The 16,966-nt window shown below is 36.0% G+C and overlaps 1 protein-coding gene across 1 annotated transcript in view; it reads left to right on the forward strand.

Moving 5' to 3' along the window:
* Nucleotides 1-16,966, forward strand: part of Diaph3 (diaphanous related formin 3) — a 444,266-nt gene that overhangs the window by 87,967 nt on the left and 339,333 nt on the right. Inside the window, exon 5 of the mRNA XM_050159516.1 lies at nucleotides 11,436-11,566. Within this exon, the coding sequence (XP_050015473.1) occupies nucleotides 11,436-11,566 (131 nt within the window). The remainder of the gene's footprint in view (nucleotides 1-11,435; nucleotides 11,567-16,966) is intronic.

Here is a 16,966-nt window from a genome sequence, read left to right on the forward strand (position 1 = left end):
CAAGCTCAAGAGAGCACAGACTGAAATTTCTGAAACTCAGCCAAAATAAACCTTCCTTTTTAAAAATTGATTTACCTTAGGCATATATTACACCAATTGCAACACTCACTGGCCCATTTGATAAACGTTACTTCCTTAGTGTGGGGTATGTGCTTTTCGCATTCTGATTTCTATTCATTTTGTGTTTGCATTCTCCCTACTTACAGAACTTGTAAGGTAGCTATGCAGTTTTTAAACTGCACCAGCTGCTTCACCTAACTGTACCTTATTCCTTTTCAATGCAATTCTACTTCCCAGTCCCCTTCTCTTAAGAACTGCTTTTGAGGGCTGGAGATGTAGTCAGTTCATAAAGTGCTCGCCTTGTGTAATGGTTTGAATAAGATGACCCTCATAGTACATGTTTTTGAAGATTTGGTCCCCGGTTGGTGGCTGTTTAGGAAAGCTTTTTAGGTATGGCTTTTCTGGAGGTATGCCAGTAGAAGTGGGCTTTGAAGTTTCAAAAACTCGTATCATTTTAAGTTTGCTCTTTCTGCTTCCTATTTCCTTTCTTCTATAACATGCCACGGTCTTGGTGTTTTATCCGAGCAATAGAAGAGCATGTAATATACTTTGTAAGTTTAGAGAACTGCTATTGATGCCAAGAACCCGTATTCAAAATGCTGGGCATGGTGACTAACACTTAAAATTCCAGCACATGGGAGGTAGAGACTGATCGATATCTCAGACCCCTAGGCCAACCAGCCTACCCTTTCTCAAAAAAATACCACGGGCCTGAAGCGATTACTTAGCAGTTTATTATTTTAAGGATTTGTATGTATGCATGTAAATATGTATGTGGGTGTGTGTGTGTATCCATTATGTATCTACCTCTGTCTCTGTCTGTCTGTCTGTCTGTCTGTCTGTCTGTCTGTCTGTCTGTATCTAGACAGGGTTTTTCTGCAGCTAAGTCTGTTCTGGAACTCTCTCTGTTGACCAGGCTGGCCTTGAACTCAGAGATCTACCTGCCTCTGTTTCCCAAGTGCTGGGATTAAAGGTGTGTGCTACCACTACACCAGGCAGTGTCTGTTTATAATAGCAGAGATTTGGGGAAATAAATGTTTCAAATTTCTGCCTTTTATTTATCACTTCAGTTGTTGGGCACATTTTAGAGAAAAACATAGTTGCTGGTCTCTAGCTGCTTCTGCTTTGGATAATTCAGCGTTTCCAGCTTCTGTCTACATCCTGTTGACTGTGGACTCAGCCTTTCTTCTTGTATTTGGATTTATAACTACACTATAAAAAAAATGTGGGGCTGGAGAGATGGCTCAACAGTTAAGAGCGTTGCCTGCTCTTCCAAAGGTCCTGAGTTCAATTCCCAGCAACTACATGGTGGCTCACAACCATCTGCAATGAGGTCTGGTGCCCTCTTCTGGCCTTCAGGCACACACACAGACAGAATATTGTATACATAATAAAAAATAAATATTAAAAAAAAACCTTGCTTACTGTGATGTCAGTAGACATTTGCTCCAAATGTTTTTGAGTTTTGCGGCTGCCAGTGCTCTGTAACTACAAAACAGCTTTCTTACCCAGAGATAATTTGACTTCTATTCCCAGTCTCATAACTGATTCTGGTTATGATGAGGTTGGATGTGATCCAAAGATTTTCTTTCTCTCCTTTATGTATCCTCCTGCATTTAACCACTAGAAAGTGTGTAAAATTTTGTATTTGTTTTTGCCCCCTCTTATTTTTTTATATGTGTTTGAGTGTGCCTACATGCATGTCTGTGCATCACATGCAAGCATTGTCTATGGAGGCCGGAGGAGGGTGGTAGTTCCCTCACACTGGAATTACAAATGGTTGTGAGCATCTCTGGTTGCTGGGTATCAAACTTATGTTCTCTTAATCACTGAGCCATCACTCCAGCCTGTGTACTTGGCTTTTAAGTGCTTACTCATAGGAAGAGATTAGATTCCTAGGGTGGTGTGTATGTACAAGAGACAGGCGATTTATTCTTAAATCAAGAAAAAAAAAGGGAGACTTCAACTGTCAATGTTACCAGTGACATTTGTAAGTACAGCTCAGAATCATGGAGGCAAATAATTGCACAATTACCTGGAGGAACAGAAAGCAAATTGCTTAATTTTGAAGACTGCAACATCTGGTGTTTTCTCAGCCCCCATACCCTTTTAGTAAATGCCCAAAGAAGTTTTGTTGTGATTTCCCTTTTATATAAACATAATCAACATAATAAAGAAGATAATGAACCAATGACTAAGAGCTTCACTGTGTTATTCTATCTGCTCAGATGTGCCAAGCAGATCTTTATCGTTCATTGAACCATCAAATATAGGCTGGCAAATTAGAACATCCATGTTTATTTATTCAACTCCTCCACCCTCATCTTTGGGTTCTTTTTAAGTCTTTTAGTTGTAGTTTGTTGCTCAGTTGAAACTAAATAGTTCTAAGAGAACTCTGTAGATGGCGAGTGGAAACAGGTGGCCTATGTGATACCATGTAAATTTGCCTTCTATTGTTCAAGTTGAAATACGTGATATTCTGTTTTAACTTTTAGGTCAGTTAAACCTGAACCAAAGTTTTATGTATAGTTTGATTTAAAAGTATCCATTGTAGAAACAATGAAAAACCCAGAAAAATTATTAAGCTTTATAATGGTTTTCAAAGTTTAGTTCATATTCATATTGCAAAATCCACAAATAAGCATATCACTTGATGAGCTGTTGCTGAGGAAAAACACTATGCTGTCAGTATTTTAGGTAGGAACGTAGGATAATGCCAATATATTCCTTTTCTTTCTCCTCTCCCAGATTGCTTCTAACGACTTCTAAGATTGCAGATTGGGCTATCATTCTATTTTTTAAATCTTTTAAACTATTTTTTTTTCTTGTGTTAAAACTCACACAGCACAATATTCATCATGGTCAAACACATCATCCAATGACATTCGGCATATTTGTTGTATTATACTGCTTGTCAGCCCTGACGAGGTCAGAACATTTTTATTTACCTGAGAATGACCATGCCCCTCCCTGCAACAGTAGTTTCCCTCTTTTCCTCACAGAACTTCACTGCAGATGACTCCTCTCTGATTCCATTGTCCCTTTGCTTTCTTACTATCTTGCACTTGATCCTTTAGGATCATCTTGTTTTCCAAGTAGCTCAGATTTCTTATTGGAGAAAATTATGACCCGTGTATTTGATCTTTTAATGTTATGTCCTTTCATGTAGACCTATTCAGCTGAACTTGGAAATACGTGTATGTCTGCCTTTTAAAATAATGAGATATACGTGCACACACATGTACAAGCACTGTATGCTATCTGTGCAGGGCACTGGAACCAGTACTTACTTGAGCATCAAAATGTGGGGATGCTTAATTCAGTTGTGTAAAATGGTGCAATGTTTGCAAATGACCTGTTGCATCCACTTATATCTTGTAGTCTTTTTATTGTAATTAGTAACATTACTAACATTAGTAACATTAGTAACATACTGATTAATTCCAATCATGTATACATTACATATGATACCAAAGAATAATGCAGTTAGTTGTTACATTTAGTTATTTAAGACATAATAACAAGGAGAAAGTCTTTTGATGTTCAGTCCAGAGACAAACACCTGATAGGTTATTAGTAGAGTTTACACGTGCTTGGAGTGAGGATTTGGAGTACTGATTGTATATCTGTATATGGAAAACAGATGTTTCTATGTTTTCATTTCTCTTTCTTATATGTGTCTTTAACTTTACTCCCTCCTTTCCCTATACACACACACACACACACACACACACGTTTGCGTGTCCGCAACCACAGACAGACACAGAGAGAACCATAACTTCATACTGATAATTTGCAGTCTAATTCTGTAGCATTCATTGTACCCATCAATCTGTTAATATAGTAACTTTTTAAAATCTCACTTGAAGTCCTTTCAGTTTGAATTTACTTTATTTTCAGACTTCTTTCTAAGTTTTCATTCTTTCTATTGTTTGTCCCTTTTTATGGCTTTTCATTTGGACAGTTTATCAGTTTCGTGTAATTTTTTATTCTTCTGCAAACTAGTATACATTTTTTTTCTATATTTGCTTACTTAAAAATATTTCCTCACACATTGAGAAAGTATTTTAATATTCTCTTAAGCAGAACAAAAGCAAGTGTGAGAGTTTACAAGATGGGTCAGCATTTAAGGACACTTGCCCCTTGCATGATGACCTTACTTTAATCATACCAGCTCACATGGTGGAAGGAGGGAAGTCACTCCTGCATGTTTTCTTCTACCACCTCTGCAAATACGCATTTAGATACGTACGCATATATGTATGTAAAGAAATGGGCGGGGTTGGGGAGATGGCTTAGCAGGCAAGGCATTTCCTATGCATGTGTGACGATCAGGAAAGGTGTTTAGATCCCCGACATCCACATAAAAGCTACGTAAGTGATCATGGCAGCACAGCTGTTACCCTGTGCTAGTGCACAGGCGATGGAGACAGAAAGGCCCCAGTGTAGACTGTCTTGATTATGGAATCAGTGCATTGAGCAAGGGGCCCTAACTCAGATTGAAGATGGAAAACAATCAAGGAAGATGCTGATATTGATCTTAATTTTAGCACATGCACACACATGTGGACTTTACCAGATACATGTGAACACCCAAACACATGCACACACATCAAGAAACATGCACTTATAAGCAAAGAAAGGAGGAGAAATAAGGTGTATTACTAAAGGTAATGGCCAATGTAGAATTGAGGTTCTTTTATGATATATCATAATAATAATAATGAACAAATAAAGTGTGTTAGATTTTTTATTTATTTTAAATTAATATATAATTATCTAAAACTACTATTGGTTTCTTAGGCTTAAAGAAACCTTTTTTTCTTTGTGGAGTATTTAGAAGCAAAAAGGAGAACTTTTTTATTACTTTGTAACTTTTAATTGGCAATTCTAAACCTTCAGTCTATGCTCTTTTTAAAGATTTATTTTAACTAATTTTCATCATGTAGTGTTCATCATTGTGCATCAGTACTTCATGTGCGCATGAGTACAGCTATCTGCTGTGAGCCACCTGATGTGGGTGCTGTAACTGAAAAAAGGCTTCTCTGCCAGAGCAGTACGTGCTCTTAACTGTGAGCCACCTCTCCAGCCTTAGCATGTACAGTTTTCAATGTACAGGTAAACAGTCTTTCAGAATTGTAGACAGGGATTTTGTTTATAATGGTGCTTATTTTATGTTTAACTTAAAAGAGAGCCCATTAAGGAGATTCTTGCAAGCCGTAATTTGGGTGGTTGGTGAACCTGTCTCTAGTACTTTGTAGCTTTTATATTTCTGCTTCGAGTCTGTATAAAATAATCTGAGGTTAACAGATTTTATTGCTCCTACAACTTGACTTTAGTGCTAGATGTTCCAAAAACGAGTAATTCATGCTGCAGCGACAGCTTAGTGTTTCTGTGGTCAGTGACATTAGACACTGTTGAGATCATTTAAAAGGGCAGGAGAATTGTGGCAGTGCACTTGAATAATTGTGTATATGATAGTAGTCAGCTTGTAGTTATCCTCTTGGCAGCAATGCGCTTATTACCCTTGCTTTGAACTGTGGTGATTCTTCAAAAGTCGTTCTTGTTTTCATTTTTTTCTCCCTCCATCTTGCTTCTCACAAAGCTCATTACCTGGTTTGGTATCAGGAATTAAGAGAGTGTAAGACTGAAGGTACAGAGGTAGTTAATTTATGGTTATGGACTTAAAAGTTGCAGAGGTTGATAAATATATTTATGTAGAACACTGAAGGATTTGACGTTACAAATCCTTCTTCTGATATTGGTGGCCATTTTCTGTTTTTCCCCCTTCAGTTTTTACTGCTTTAAATTACAAAGTAAAAGGCAAAGAGAGCTCTCTATTCTAATAATGGACTACACCTCAGTCTCTTACTGGTCATACAAATTTTTATTTTGATAACCTCTAGCGCCTATATATTTTTGATATTTATATTTTAAAAGTTGACACTCATTATAGACAAAGAAAATTGAAAAACTAAGGTATTCGTTACAATAGAAGATGCTACATGATGGATTTTGGTTCTTTTCACTTAGGATTCAGGGATGTTATAATTTGGCTATGAGTGAGCAGCAATCATAGAAGTGTTTAGGAATGTGATATTGCAGGTCATTTAGACAACAATCATTCTAGAAACTACCATATTGGGCAGTGTTAATTTCACAGAGGTCAGGGATGAGTTATTGCTGGTATTCCCAGGTATCCTTTTCCTGGAGAGTTAGTATATATCTAGATCATGTATTTTGCTTTTATTATTAAAATAAAGTCGAACATTAAATGATAGGTTCTTCAAATCACTCACTTGCTTCTCAAAGGTCATCCATTCTCTCCCCCGGTTACTGTGTATGTCTGTTTTGTCATAGACATGGTATTCTGACTTATTATACAAAGAAATGGTCTAGGATAGTGAATTTGCCTTATATCTGAGCTGAGATGAAAGGAGGGATGTCTGCAGGCAGGAACAAAAGAAGCTGGTCAAGGCAGGTCAAAGGAAATGGCGACTATTACCTTTAATAGTCACTTAGCATGAGAGAGCGCTTGGTTTAGACAAATAGGAATGGTCCAGGTATGCATAAGGCATGCATATTGCCTTTTATGCCCTTGAAGATACTTCATAAGGAAGATGACAGCTATAATCTTTGTACTTTTCCCCATCTGCATTTGGTATTTTAGAATAAATTTTACCAAGAGATTAAAAAAGATTTAAAAATTATGTGGGATAAATATCCTTCTAATTTTTGTGATGTCAGGCAGACATCCTTATCTCACTAATGTGTTTTGATACCACAGGGGATAAAGCTTTCTAAGTATTTTCATCTTCATGGCTAATGGATTTCAAGATATGCAGCAGCAAGCCTCCTCACATGCTCCATCTACCCTCTACTTCCTTTGAAGTTAGGCAAAATGAAAGGAACATAAGACCTTGTTGAAAGGGAGTGTTTATGTTTCTTCACACATTTTTTTCTCCTCTCAGTTTTATTTCTTTTATACTTTTATTTTGGTAGGGAACATGTTAAAAATTATCATCCCAATTAGTTTATTTTCTGTTCTTATTCTAAAATGTTTCATTCTAAGTAAAATTTTGTTTCAGGATATATTATATTAAATATGCACATTTCCAATGTGGTTGATTTTCCTTTCTGTCCTGATTGTAATTCTTCTTCTTCACCTATGTTGCCTTTTATAGTAACCACATCCATTCTCTGGATGCAGGCATCTTGCACAGGACTTGCGAATTAGTCAGAATGGACTGCTGCCTTGCAGAGTGTGTCACACAGGATGGTAACATTGACCAAGGTTTGGATATTTAGCCCATTGATTTTCCTTCCTGTAACTACCAGTACCATTGTCTTTAATGACTTCCCCACAGAGATGCTCCACCCGGTGTTTCACTTTGTTATCCCAGTGATCTTTGGAACTGATCCATAAATAAGAAAATGAGCTTTTTATTCTATTTTGATAAAAACTGCCTGCAATTTTGGCAGTATTTTTCTGAATATGTTTATTATTCCTGGGAAAGTGTCTTGCTTAGTGAATTTAATTTGTCATTTTTTAAGTGTTTTGTTCATTCTTTGTGTCTTTCACATAAGGCATCTTGATACCATTCATTTCCTGTCTGTTGGTATCTGCCCTCTGCCTTTGCAATGCATCCTCCCCCCAATAAAATAAATTTTTTAAGAAAAAAGGAAAAAAGAAAACAAAGAGAAAAATGTCATCAAGAAAGCTGTTGTGAGACACAGTGAGTCACACAGTAAACTTCTTTGTCCATATATCTTTACTTGCAAGTGTTCATTGCGGTTTCAGACCTGTAGTTTTTGCTACACTATCTATGTTGGGTCTTTACTAGGAAGGACTCTTGGATATCCTAACGTTGCCATATGTCATGGAGGTCCTGCAGCTTTGGGTCTGCAGGACCAGCCCCTTCACGTAGATATTAGATGGAGTGGAGGTTGGTGTGGGCTGGATAGTTGCAGTGTTGGTCAGCCTGCCAGCTCTCCCCTATCTTCACCACCAGGGTGAGCTCTCCAGCATTGCCCGGGCTGGTTCAGCCAGCAGCAATGAGTAAGGGACTGGCCAGTTCTGCTTTCACTCCCTTAGTGTCAGCATTCCCATACATCAGGGCCAGCTCTCTAGTCTTGCCCACGTGAGCTGTATGACCCTCTCTCCTGAGTGCTTCAGCTGATGAGAGGCAGGATCAGTTTTCTACAGTGTTCCGGCCAGTGAAGGGTGTGGTCAAATCTGTACAGCTCTATCCTCTCAGCCTTTGGTGTTATCTGTAGAGACCACAGCTGTGTCAGAGCCATGAACTCAGACATGGGCCCCAGCAACAGCTCAGGTCCAGACGTCGTTGTGGCCTGGGTGGCAATCAAGCCACTTTCCTCAGTCTGATCCTCTCTTTCACCTCTTCAGATGTATTCTTCTGTCCACAGAACGGGAATCATTCTGTGTGTGTCTCTTTTGTAGCATACCTTGTATTTGCTCACCATAGTAGTATCTGTCTGCCTGGTGCTGTAAGGCGCCAGGGGGCCAGTGTTTTCTCCTTGGAGCCCATCCCAGCCGCATGACATGGTATCAGAGGTGTTGCTGGGCAAGCTAGAAACCCAGGGCTGCCTTTGGTTCTCTCCTGCCTTCCTCAGCCACATCTTATGATGCAGTTATTTTGCTCAGTGGATTTTTTAAATAAAGCTAAGTCTAGATGTTAGGTCCAAAGTATCCCACCCCCTCAATTGGCAGTACTGGTGATAATGTCCTAAATTTCTAAACAGATGAACAGCCTTTATCAGTTCAAAGAAGACACCCTGCTGTCATATAAAATCTGCTTCCTTTTCTGCTGGATAGCCTTGGCAGTTTGAACCCCAATAAACCTATCTTTCTACCCATGGGTTGGTCTAGCTTGGTGGTTTCACTGTGCCCTTGCTTATATTTGGCCTCTAGGAATACACTGTTACATCTCTATTTACGTTTCCCTCAATTTCTTGCTATTGCTTTGTACTTCTTAGTTCATTTCTTTCATTTGTTATTTTTTTCTTGTTACTTTGCCTTTTGATGCCCTTATAGTGTTTCAAAAGTACTTTAAAATGCCCTCTTTCAGTGTTTTGCAATGTTTTGCAATCTTTATTTTAATATGTTGAGCTTTGATTATGATGCTGATAAATTTATGTAGGTGATCATGACATTGGAATATGATCTGACTTCTTTTCCACCTACATATCTATTAGAATTCTTGCTCAGTTAATTAGCTGGAACCTCTGCTGCCGTGGTGCTAGTGAATGGAAGGGGAGACATACTCCCTTGTTGCCAGCTTCAAACAGGAAGCATCCAGTATGATTACTGTGGAGTGGAAGTAACTGGAATAGTTTATGAATACAAACAGGTGAAATCTATTCAATGTTGTTAAAGTGGACTAATAATGTTATCTTTGGAAATCTGAACACATACTTTTAAGAATTTTCATGAAGAATCTCCATAGAACATGGGTTCAATTTGTTCTTTGTCCAAAATGGCATCTTTTGTTTCAGCTGAGTTAACTTGTCAATTCTGTCAGAATCATGATTATTTTGGCAATAAAGCTTGAACTCTACTGATAAGTCCTTGATACACGTATTGGCCTGGTAATGTGTACAACAAATGAAAGGTTCATGATATCAAGAAGTCATAAGCAGCCTGTAAAACAAGACACAGATGTTAGAAAAGAAATATTCTTGGTCTGAGGACCAGAGGAAGCATAGTCTTGGGGACCTATTAATTTATTTGGGATGTATTTCTAAAATATTTTCTAGTTATAAAAGAAATCTCTAATGAATGGATCCTTCTGGAATTAAAGTACACATTTTGAATAAAAAGTGCATAGATATTCTCTACACACACACAAATGCTTTGGTTAGAAATACTGATGAATGGGAGTCATTTTGTCATTTCTTCCTCCCTTTTGCTTGTCTTTTTTCTCAGTTTTCTGTAATAAAGAAGACAATATTTTGGCAACTTAACAAACATAAGTGTTGCATTAAATGAATTATTCTTAATGCTATCAATGGGTGAATTGAGATGTTTATTACTATTTCAGTTGCCTTATAAGCTTTATTGCATCATTTTCAATTCTTTTGAGATTTTGACGTTGACTTTAAATAACCACTTTGATATCACCATAAAAAAAAAACACTGTTTTCCCAATACTGACTTGTTTTGCATTACCATTTCTCTTTTCTTGCATAATGTTTTGGCAATTAATAAAAAAAAAAGAAATGAATAAAAGAAGGGCTAGATTTTTAATCCAGTTTTGAACGTGGTCGACTTCTTTCCTTTGTACATCTAGTCTCTAAATAGGTATACTTTAAGAGCTTTCTTTATTGTTCACTGATGTCTTCCTCATTTCCCAACTGGGACACATGCATACCTTCTGAACTGGTCTTTGCTTTTGATCTTGGGTTATATGTCCACGCGATTTCTGTGGCCTGTGAAGCTCTCAGCCCCTTCTGTCACTTTAAAAAAAATACCTGCCAGCTTAGCTGTCTTGTTTCCTTAGATGTTAATTCAAGCAGGCATGACAGAAGCCTTTGAATTCCTACCTGTGAGACACTCATTGGCTGCCGTGTTTAAAATTGTATGTTTTATACTATGAATATTTCTGCATTTTGCTTATCTTTCTCACTAACAAGCTTACTATTTACAGTACAATGTGTGTGTGTGTGTGTGTGTGTGTGTGTGTGTGTGTTTGATGATACTGGGGGTTGTGCCCAAAGGTGTGCTTGGTTCTCAACGTTAAAACTGTACTGATATGCTTGTATCTAGTGAGGATTTAATGTTTTTCAAATAACCAAGGAATTCCATTTTTTTCTGTTCCATAGTTTATATAAAATAGATCCTACTGAAATCTCCCTTGGAAAATTGGTAGAGTACAGTGGTACTCTACCAATTTATTGTCTGTCTTTTGTTATCAACTGAATATTCTTTTTTATTTCTTTTTGTATATGCTTGTGTTTTTGTCTGAAAGTATCCATGCATCGGTGTGTGTCTGTTTCTATATGCATGTGTGTGTGTTCATGTGCCAAAAATTACACTTGCAATGGCAACTGAATGAACCAATGACTAATGGCTCTTCCTGTGTACTCAAAGTCTTGTTCAGTAAGTTCATTTGTTTAAGTTGAGTCTTAATATTTGAATTCTCTGTTACATTTGAAAAAGCAATCATTTTCATTATCAAAACATTTAGTGTAATTTTTAAAAGCAATTGTGAATAAAATCAATTTTTCTATGTTCTAACAACATTTCACCTCAAAACAGTAATTTTGTTAGTTATTACTATGATAAATTTCATCTCTTATAGATAATCTTTATTGTAGCATAAATTAAAAAACAATTTTTTTTATTTGTTTTACAGGGAAGTCTTAGAAGTAGCCGACAGATCTCACCTCAGGAATTTATCCATGAGCTGAAAATGGGGTATACTGATGAGAGACTTTCCACATATCTGGAGTCACTGCGAGTATCATTGACCAGTAATCCTGTGAGGTAATTAATACCCCCTGGTTGTCACTGTGGCATGTTACTTAATTAAATGGATATCTCTATTCTTTCATTTATATTTACTCCATCTGCAAATAGCTAGTATACATTACCAGTTTCTCAAAATAAAAACCCAATACCAAATGGTCTTCAAAACATATACATACAATAACATTATAGAGACTAAGCTGGATGAATTATGTATTTAGGATTACACACACATACATACACATGCACACTCCCACACGTTGTAAATAAAACAAAAGAAAAAGAAGCCATGAATTTGAAAGAGGACAAGGGGTTGGACATGGGAGGTCTTGGAGGAATTAAAGGGAAGGAAGACGTGATGCAATACTATAGTCTCAAAAATAAAAAAAAGGTTATCTAAAAATTGAAATTAAAGAAAATTGATGAAGAATCAATCTCAATGGACCTTTGTTTTTATTACTAAACATAGTAAAACATAACACATGGACTTAAAGCCGTTTTATGAAATCCTTTAAAACATATTTTGTGAAAAAACAATCAAGATAAAAATCTATCACTTTAATACAATTATGTTTTACTTTCAATTTTCATATTGTTAAAATGCTTGCTGATTCTTATATGATATAACAAGGCCTACCACTTGTTCCTTTTTTCCCTCTTTTAAAAACGGTATCTTATGTAGAAGATCATAGATTAATGTTGCTGTATTTAACAAATAAAAGAACATAAGAGTACACATTAAAGTTAAAATTTTAGACTTCACGAACAAGAAACAAAACTACAAAACCCACTTTAAAACCAAATTAAACTGTTATCATTTATGTGATATAAATACCATATAATTTTCTATAGATCAGTTTCACAGTGTTTCAGATTGTGCTACATTCTCATGCCTTTGAGAAAAATTTCATGCCATGTGTGAAAAATAAAAAAGATAAAATAATGATGATAAACTGATCTCATTTAAACTTGCCAGATTACTGGAATGTAGGAGGTATTTGTTAAAACACAAAACAAAATCATGTTATTTAAAAACAATGTGTTATTTGAAGTATTAATTTTGATACTTTATAGGATAGAATTCAATTTTCATAGAAGCTTTACACTAACTCTGAATTAGGTTGATGATGTCTTAACCAGGATATTCTTGAAGAAATTTAAGCATAAGTTGTCATTCAATATTTGAGTAGTGAGTAAGAAAATCTGAGAAATCTGGATGTTGGCTTTTTGTTGTTTAAGGAATGGTTGTTTTTAGATAGAATACATGCATATGTATATATGTCTGTAGTATCTGTAAATCTTTGAAAAGCTGTGATAGGCTAGTGCCGTTGTTGGTCGTTTTGGGAAACATACTGCTGTGAATATTCTCTGTGAAGAGTAATTTTTTGGACATTTCCAAGCTTGAATATAAGATGAGAAGTCTTTGACTATAGAAGTAGTTAAACAAAAGACTTAGGTTCTAAGACATGGCAGTGAATTAGTGTAAACCACAACAACAAAATCTTTGCTAGTTTTAAGTTTTATGAATTTTCACTTGTAGTGTGTTTCTTAGACTGTGGCTCCATATGGATGAAAGCTGAAGGATGCTTTTCTGTGTGCTAACTCTTCAGCAGTTCACGTTCTATAACACTTGAGAAAGGCAAGAAAGTTTTAATTTCCACCTTTTTCTTTGATCTTGCCTTGCCTTTTATTAGTAAGAGATTTAACTTAAAGAATTTCATAGATATATTTATAAAAGAGCAACTTGTGTTTCCAGCTTAATTTATTCTTGTAAAATATATTAATTTAAGAATATTTATGCCTGGGGAGATGGCACAGTTGGTAAAGTGTTGGCATACAAATCTGGGAACCCGAGTTTGTATCCCCAGTGCTCATGTAACAAGTGGGGTGTGGGGGTGCGTAGCTGTAATCCTGGCACTGAGGATGCAGATCCAGGAGGATCTGTGACTTTCTGGCCAAGCCGTTTAGACAGAGTGACAAGGTCTGGGTTCAGTGAGAGACTGAATATGGTGGAGAGTATTGTGTGAGACGTTTGCTCTACACTGTGGAATCCACATGCGTGTGCAAATATACCTATGTAGATGTATAAACAGATGCACAGACACACATACAGAAATAGTTATTACAATCCTACTTTTCCCCCAAGTGTTATATTTAGTATTTGGCTTAGGAAAGAAAACCATGTTTCTTTGCAACTTAATTGGAGCAAAGGGTGTTTTGGGGTAAAATGGGTGACAACTCCATGCATTTCTGCTTATCCTGGCAGACACGGCACTGGGATCTTTGTAATTTTTTCTAATATAGAAGTCCAGCATGAGGAAGTCACTGGTGATGTGCAGCCTCTTCCCAGCAGAAGCCTCTTCCCTCCTCCTTTTAAAGTAGATAGTGCTGATAAAAGATGAGACAAAAGGGAAAGGTTTAATATAAATCCATGTGTAGGATGATGGCATGAATAACTTGTTGAAATGTTATGTCAAAATACTGAGAAATGATGTTGTGTATTTTTTCCTGTATTCTTATTTAAAGAGAATCATTAAAATACCACCAAATACTTGTAGAATCTTCTCCCCTAGGCAAAGCGATTTGTAAAGTATTATGGTAATTTATTGTTTCCATGAAGTCCTTTTAACTAATAAGAATCGAAATTCTTGTCAGAACAATTATTTCTGAAGAGAAGTTTCTCGAATACTTGTTCTTCCAGTGTTTCACTAGAAGAATGGCTTGAAAATCTTGGCACTGTGCCACTCTTTGGTCTTTTCTCTTACGATGTCTCTTCAGCTTCAGGTTTACTTCTATCCAGATAACATGTGACTTATCTGGCTAAGCATTTCTGATCATTAGATGTATGAGATCACCAAATGGATATCACTGTTTTACTGTCATGATAGTAGTTTTTTCTTGTTTGTTTAGATGGGGTCTAGCTATCTTGGAGCTTGGAATCCTTATGCCTTGGGCTCCTAAGTTCTGGTATTAAACGTGTTTCATGTTGTCTCCATAAAGTATTTAATATTTGTGAATGCTGTGGATGAAACCCAGTAAACTGATCAGTGACTGTTCTATAATATTGCTTCAGGATCAGAACTTATTTAAACCAAACTTAGGGAAAACTAGCTTTTCTGCTCTCCAAATTATGACGTGCCTCCCCTAGCCTCTGGCTATGGGGTATTCTCAGAACAGAACAGTTCATCAAATTCTTTAGCTGCCTGCCCAGTATGAGCCATGCTAGTCTTCCATCACCTAGATAGGACCGTATGTGAGAGCAAGGTGTTAAAGACCAGCTTCTTCTTCTTTTTCTTTCTTTTTTTTTTTTAAATAAAGATTTGATGTCAAAACTATAAAGTTCTTCTGTTTGAGGAGGTTCATTGATTATTCATTATTCTCTGTGACAGTTTGTAGCTAGTTTTGAACACTGGTGAAAAGATTAACTTTTTCGTATTACCAAATATAACTTTCAGTGAATCTTGACACAGCCAATAGTTATGTTTGAGTGATTGAATGCATTGGGTAAAAGCAGAAACAGGTAGACACTAATATCATTATGATTGATTTCAAGCATTTATAGTTCTTACCCACTTATGCATATGCCAAATTAGTTATAGAATGTATCTTTGTTTTCTAAGTTTGATGTACCTGTCAGGGGCAAAATTTCTGTCTCCTGAAATTCAATATAACAAATCTCTGTTTTCTGATTTTAGGCAATATTTTGTGTATGTGTGTGTGTGTGTGTGTGTGTGTGTGTGTGTATGTGTATTCCCTTTTTAGTTTCATAAGAGTTATTTTCTCATCTTTTATAAACAATTTCTTAGGCTATCTTGAAGGTAAGTTTGATAGAATTGATACATAAAGCTTTGACAAAGTTGTTTCAGTAGATTATGCAGGGAAAGAAGTCCACACCCAAATGAGCAAAAGTGTCTGCATGTCAGTATTTAGTGTATTGAGTATCAACTCTATAGTCTAGTTTGTAAACAGTCTTGGCTTGACAACATGAAGCATGTGCCTTTAGTGTTGGAGGCAAGTGGCAAGGATTAGATTCTGTGTGCCCACTGGGAACAACATAGTCTGAAGACGTTTTTAAAAGAAAGATTTTATGTTACTAATACTTTGGCCTGTTTTTTATTTTTTTAAATAATATATTAAAAGATTTAAAGAAATGATTGTAGCTGCAGTAAGCCACCTACCTACAGGGATGACTTATGGAATATTGAGACCTTCAAATGTTCATGTCCCTTTAAAAAAAAAATCATACCCTTGTCCTGTGGTAAGTTCTGTCCTAGCGTTGGAATTTGTCATTCCTTCGTTTTCCAATGCAATTTTATTCTTCACATATTCTTTAGTAACAGATAACTTGGTTTATCTCATTTATTTTTTAAAGTGTATTTCCGTCCTTATGCTTTGTGTGTGTGTGTGTGTGTGTGTGTGTGTGTGTGCGCGTGTGTGCGTGTGTATACACAGTCACATGTGTGATGGTCAGTGACAGCTCTTTGGAGTTAGTATTCTCCAGCCACTTTTTGGGAATCAGATTCAGGATTTCCTGCAAGCTTCTTTACTAATAAGGCCATTAATCCATAGATTTTTTTTTTTTTTTGCCCAAGCTTTATTTAAGTGGATTTACCGTCTGAAGGTTCTGTTTTCTTAGATTTGCTCATGTTGATGTTTGTAGCTGGGCATACCTATCACAAGCTAGCAATGTTTGATAATCTTTGTTTTTACCTGGGAGTTTTTTTCTTTTTTGTATTGATTTTTAAAATACTTTGGAATTTCTATCTTACATTTGCTCTTGAATTTTTATTTTGCCCCATTTACACTCCTGCTCTTCTTATTTCTCCATGTTCTTATGCATCCTCTCCTCTAGACTTATTTTGAATAGATTTTTGATTTCTCATTTCATTTTTCTTTATTACTATTTGATTTTCTTCTGATTTTATAATAGACCAGAATTTATTTTAATTACATATGCATGCTGTTAAAAAGGGAAAGAAATAAGTAGTAATCTTTAGTTTTCTCTTGAGTTAAAGAATACTTGAACATCATTTACTAATTTAAATGCTAATTTGAGAGATACTTTAATTGTATCATTTTCTTTTTGACTGTATAGGTTAGATATTGCTTCAAGTATTTCCTTCAAATACTTTAGGTTTCGTTGATGATAAACATCCTTCTATGTCTAATTCTTGCCATAAGTTTTATTTGCCTTTGCTTTCGAAAGGAGGATAGCATACGGATGGTATATTTCTTAGAGTTTTTTTTTTTTTTTTTTTTAGCATGTCCTTCATATCTTTTCTTTCACTGTTTCTGAGGTTCGATCCTCATCTAAAGCACATTCCTTTTAGGATATCTATCTTTCTTGGTTGTTTTCTGTATATTTGTTTTTAGAGAGTATTTTTCTAAAGTATTGATAGAATTTCTTTCTTTTTTTTT

Source organism: Alexandromys fortis, unplaced genomic scaffold, assembly GCF_014885135.2.
Source record: "Alexandromys fortis isolate MF-2015 unplaced genomic scaffold, M_Fortis_MF-2015_v1.1 scaffold_113, whole genome shotgun sequence".
Lineage (NCBI taxonomy): Eukaryota > Metazoa > Chordata > Mammalia > Rodentia > Cricetidae > Alexandromys > Alexandromys fortis.